Source organism: Astyanax mexicanus, chromosome 1, assembly GCF_023375975.1.
Source record: "Astyanax mexicanus isolate ESR-SI-001 chromosome 1, AstMex3_surface, whole genome shotgun sequence".
NCBI lineage: Eukaryota > Metazoa > Chordata > Actinopteri > Characiformes > Acestrorhamphidae > Astyanax > Astyanax mexicanus.
Genome location: NC_064408.1, coordinates 90,021,667 through 90,027,402, shown reverse-complemented (window position 1 = coordinate 90,027,402; position 5,736 = coordinate 90,021,667). Strand labels below are relative to the sequence as shown.

General features: G+C 39.1%; 1 protein-coding gene across 1 annotated transcript; it reads left to right on the top strand.

Annotated features, from left to right (window-relative positions):
* Positions 1-312: 312 nt before the first annotated feature.
* LOC103036829 (musculin) lies at positions 313-5,373 on the top strand. The gene is made up of 3 exons (XM_007260104.4): positions 313-518; positions 1,742-2,227; positions 3,780-5,373. Exons 2-3 carry the CDS (start codon positions 1,853-1,855, stop codon positions 3,861-3,863), a joined length of 459 nt encoding a protein of 152 aa, XP_007260166.1. The 5' UTR covers positions 313-518; positions 1,742-1,852; the 3' UTR covers positions 3,864-5,373.
* Positions 5,374-5,736: the final 363 nt, after the last annotated feature.

The following is a 5,736-nucleotide window of genomic DNA, read 5'->3' as shown; positions in this document are numbered from 1 at the left end:
GAAAATATGTGTAATAATTCATAAGGTACACAAATTCAAAAGATCCCATAAATAGAACAAACTCAAAATAAGAAACGTGCTAAAAGAATAATGTAATGAATAATGTTTCTCTTTGGCAACCCTAAAATATAGTTGAAAATCATACACAAAAAGTTTACATCTAGTCTACACTACACTGTTGTCACTGCCCATGGGTCATGCCAAAGACTGATCTTACAGTTGGGGTAAGAGGGCGGAGTGGAGGGGGGTGTTGTGGAGCCCCCTTGTTTGGAGGGCCATGCCAAGCCTCCAGAGTTTAAATGAGCTCAGAAGGAGAAGCAGAGCATGAGTAAAGAACAGTAATCGAGAGAAAGAGTGAGAGTATGTGTTTTACTCTTACTTTAACTAGATATATTTTCATATAGCTACATTTTTTCTTGTTCAGAATGGTACTTTTTGGATATATTTTCTGTGTGGATATTTAGGCCTAAAACCCCAAAATCTGGAAGAGTATCGAGCAGTGACGAGCTTCATATAAGGTAAGTTGTTGTATGTTGTATGTTTTATATTATGAGCTGATGGTTTTGTACAGTAAGTTTTAGATGCTGATTGGCATGTTCTCCTCCACCAGTCTTACACACTGCTTTTGGATAACTTTATGCCACTCCTGGTGTAAAGATTCAAGCAGTTTAGCTTGGTTTGATGGCTTGTGATCATCCATCTTCCTCTTGATTATATTCCAGAGGTTTTTAATTAAAATCATAAAAACTCATCATTTTTAAGTGGCCTCCAGAGGTTTTTTTTTCCAGAGATGTATTGTATTCTATGTTGATAGATTTTCTTAAACATATTTGATAACCAAAGTGAGAACATGCTTTCACTGTGATTGAGATACCACTGAAGTTGATATGTGTATATCTGTCCAACTGTAATTCATCTGTAACTCCGTATACTGAAATAGTTACACTGTTATTGCCTGGATTGTTAATTTGTACCTATACAATCGTTAGAGACACTTATTTAATGTAAATTATACTACAGTTAGTTTCGACCCTGGAATGTGATTGGCTGAGAGGCATTCTAATGCTGGTAATGCACTGTAACCGAAGCTGTCCATGTATTACTCCTCCACATACAGGTAACCTAGCAACAATGTAGCACTTACAAGCCAAACAGAGCAGCAATGGAACTATTTTAACTATATTAAATTTTTATAACCAAACAGATTGTATTTTATCATCCTCAAAATCTTTAATTCAAAATCTTTCAGTGATAATGGAACTGTGGTATAATCACAATAATACACTCAAGGTTCGTGCTATAATGTGTAATATTAGCACTGCTATGCTGCGGTCATAGATTGTGTTTTTTAATAATGAAAGAATAAGTTACATTTTAATGATATCTAATTTCAAAACAGTTTGGTCAATTTGGTTTTATGTTCTCAACATATTTTATGTTCTATATTACATTTGTATTTGTGTATTATTTATGCTTGTTATATTCTGATATTTAAATACAAAAAAAAACAAAAATAGATTTTCATTACTTATGTTATCCTTTAAACAACTTTTTTATTTTACTATTCTAATATTCAGTCCAGTCCATGTTTTGCTGCTTCTGCTGCTGCTGATACTAGGTGTCATATTTACCTACATTTTGTTCTACACTGATTTTCAGACTATCAGAGTGTATCAGTCACTTTTAAACACAAAATAATGGCTTTCCTGCACTTCCTGTCTTCTTCTGTGTTGATTTATAGGCTGTAGCTGCAGTTGAGTGAGGAGCTTCAGGAAGAACTGAAGACGAGAGCATAGAGAGAGACAGACAGTAAGAAAGAGAGAAGATCAGAGAAGAGTCGGCTAGAGTCGAGATGTCCACTGGTTCAGTCAGTGACCCTGAAGATGAAGTGTGTTCTGGGCGTGTGAACAGTTCCGGACCCCACGCCCACCCGCTGTGTCGCTCTGGGGATAACTCTGAGGATGATGATGTTGGCGGAGGTGTGTGTGAAGGTGTGAAGGGGCCGTCACGACGTGTTCAGCGCAGTGCAGCCAACGCCCGCGAGCGTGCTCGGATGCGTGTACTGGGCCGGGCGTTCACCCGCCTGCGGACCACCCTGCCCTGGGTGCCCCCTGACACCAAACTGTCCAAACTCGACACACTCCGGCTCGCAGCCAGCTATATCACACACCTTCGACAGCTGCTGCAGGAGGACACACACACCAGCACACTGCACCCTGCTGCACTGGTAAGGGGGGATGATGGTGGTGGTGAAGAGGGGGAGTAGCCATTTCTCACAAATGTTCAGATATGATTTGAATCAGTTAATGCTTGAATAATACCTACATAAAACGTTATTATAACCACACCGATGCGCCAAACATAGATAAGGTAAATAAAATATTCCCATGCTATTAGTATTTATGGCCTCGCCCACTTTGGCTCGCAACTGCCCACAGGCAGAGCTGAACTCTGGCAGCGACACGTCTCATCAGACAGCACTAGGAACAGCATGGCAGTTCGTTCCTGTGTTTTTGTGAAAATAACACATTAGTATTTATATGCTTTTCCCAGTAATTCAGAGCTAAGTAAACTAATGGTTAGAATTTGTCTATGGAACACCACCAGCGCCAGTACAATGGAGATACGTAAGTAGAACAGTTCTGTTGATACTAGTTACTTAGCTAGCTAGCTATCTTGTGTAAGCAGAGGTGGGTATTCCAGGTCCAGAAAGTAAAAATCCACCCTGGGGAACCTCAACTACCCACCTCTGTGTGTAAGTAACTGTAGGTTTAAATAGGATCTCCAGTGGATTCCGTGTTTTACAGATACTCTAAGACTAGGTCAGTGGCTGAACTACACTTAGCAGGGCATTACACATGTTGTAAAGTAACATATCACATTGCAAAGACTGTTATTAGTGTAAAAATGTCTTTATTTTAAAATGTTTCTAACTGTTGTCTATCTCACTGCCTGCTGGTTTCGCAGTGCTGTTAGCCAATCAGAGGCTATATGTTTGCATGTATGAATATTCATGAGCAAGAGCCGAAATTCTACAGTTTTTCCGCGCCCACTTCTCCACCAGACTAGAGCAGCTTTATACCCAATCACCAGACCACCTTTTTATATCACTTTCATTCATATTAGAGACCACAACTAGACATTTTAAAATTAATGAAAAAAACAATGAAATGTGATCTTTATAGGATCTGCTAGAATATCTTGGTGCCAGATACCACAGACACCACCTTCAGAGATCTAGGGGGAGCTATTTTGGTGGCATGCAGAGAAACTCAGCAGCTGACTGATCATTTGATTAGAGTGTTGAAACAGCACCATTGAACACCAACCCTCACCTCCACCCCACAGGCTTCTTTAGATCAAGGGTGGGCAATTCTGGGCCTGGAGGGCCGAGTTCCTGCACAGTTGTCTTCATTTTCAGCTATTAGTCAATTAACACACCTGATTCGACTTAGCTGTTAATTTGCCAGGTTTAGAAGGTCTGTTGGAAATCAATAAGAGCATGAGCTGTGCTGGACTCCAGCCCTTTGCCCTGTTGTACACTATATTATGTCTAAATGTAGGTGCAGCTTTTACACTGCCTCCTGGTGAAGCATGGAATACATGCATCTGATGATCTCTCTTGTTTTGAGCAGATACAGTAGAACAGTACATTCTTCTCTAAATTAGATAGATAGATGGGCTGATAAATGACTATAGTGTTGCTAGAAGGTAGGTGTTAATAGGTTAATGGGATAACAGGTCATGGTGTTCTAAAGCTGTGTCTTTGTTTTCCACAGAGTTGGCCGTTCATGATGTCGGGAAGACCAGACGAAACAAAGGAGATTTCAGCAGCACTCAGACTTTGTGGAGCTACAGCATAGACATATATTATCTCTCTCTTTCTCTCTCTTTTATTGTTTTTCTTTTTTTTACCAATGTAGAATTCAAACAGTGTTATTTCACATATTCTGCTCACAGTAGTTTGGTTCTGCCCATTCATGCTGAAGATATATGGAGTGTTTCAACATGGACTGCTTTTATAGCAAAGGACAACTGGGTAACCGGAGTGAACAGAGATCATTTGCATATTTCTTTGCCTCTGAAGACATTTCTGAAAATGTATTTTTAGTACAAAGTGCACAGGTTTTGTCAAATGTTCTAATAGCATGCAATCTAACCATAAAAGCACATTAATGACACTGTCATAAAAGTGTCATGGGACGGAAACTAGTATCATGCCCCAAAAGTTTTGTCTCATTAAGGTGCAGGAGACTAATCTGAGTTGCTTTGTGTCTTTTCACATGGACAATTCTAGCCAGACACTGAGGGTCACAATACTACCCATTGAGCTGTCCACTGTGGATGGTCTTTGTTTTTTAAACTCAATAAATCACATCACCTTTCCATGAGCATGCTGACATCACTCAGAAGATAACACCTCACATCTTATACAGCTGTGGGCAGTCCGAAGCCCTGCTATCCCTTGACATTTGGTATGGCAGTTTATGCACTCTGTACATTGATGTCTCTGTACATTGCTTACAGGAATAATAATATCAGCATTATCACAAATACTTTAACCCTCTACAGCTAGGTGTTGCCCTCAGGCACTCTCCCCTAGACATTTTAATATGAGAAGAAATATACTTTAAAGTCTATTTTGTCTGTTTTGTTTTTATTGACCTCAGGTTTTTTTTATTATTTGTTGCCTCAGGGCAGCATTACGCAGTTAGAAGGCAATCATGCTGAATCTCATTTCGCTCAGCACTAGGCATCTGTGAGCTGATGTATTGGAACCGAGTTGCTGTGCTTTCCTCCAAGTGCGTTGTGATGCTACTCAGTAATTCTGCATCGGCAGCAGCTAAAAAAGAGGTGGTGGCTGATTTAACATGTATCGGAGGAGACATGTTGTAGTCTTCACAGTCATAATGAGTGGGTTGTGTAATTGCCTGTGTAAATTGGGGAGAAAATGGGATAAAAATATATATATATTTTTTTTTATTCTCAAAATGACAAATATCATGCTATAGAGGGTTTATTGCCACGTCATTTCCATCTTATTTCTGTGTTCACTTTTATAAAAGCTGCAGATTAGTCATCTTAACTGGCTGATTAACATCAGAAGACATTGCTTTCCTCTTTACAGACTAGGGTTCAGTTCCCAGATCAGGCACACTACACTACACTACTCATCAATAAGAGTGGAGACTCCTAATGTTACATTCACCTACATATCTGTGTAATATGATTTATATGTAGGTTTATCTGGATAAGAGCTTCAGGCTCTTCAAATTCTATAAAAGTAATATGCATGATTTATTACTGTTAGTAAAGTTTGTGTTTATTTATAATTGTTTTAAATGACTCGAATAATGTTTTTTTCACCCCTTTGACCAGGAATGTTTATTAAAAGTTGTTTATTCTTCCATAATCTGATCTCTACATCACTTTACTTTTACCAGTTACTTACTGTACTACAATTAATGACTAGATAAGGCTGCCTCCGGTTGTTTGGATAGTCCACTTATACCCACTGTTTGATGTGACAAAAGTGTCTGTACTCTTACATCAGTGTCTCCTCCTCCAGTTAAAGGGGTTCCCATAATTCAATCCTTACTTTGGGAGCCAAACAGTTAAGTCAAACAGTTATTGCTTACAAAGGGTGAGATGTACATAAGTTTAGTCAGTGAACAAGAGGATGAAGTGTATTCTGTGTTTCTAGCTCTACACACAGACTCTGTCAGAGATATAATA

Bases quoted from the DNA above. Each gene is read 5' to 3' on its own strand.
- LOC103036829 (XM_007260104.4), top strand. From the start codon at position 1,853: ATGTCCACTGGTTCAGTCAGTGACCCTGAAGATGAAGTGTGTTCTGGG. The intron at 2,228-3,779 runs GTAAGGGGGGAT...TGTTTTCCACAG, and splicing joins CACTGCACCCTGCTGCACTG to AGTTGGCCGTTCATGATGTC.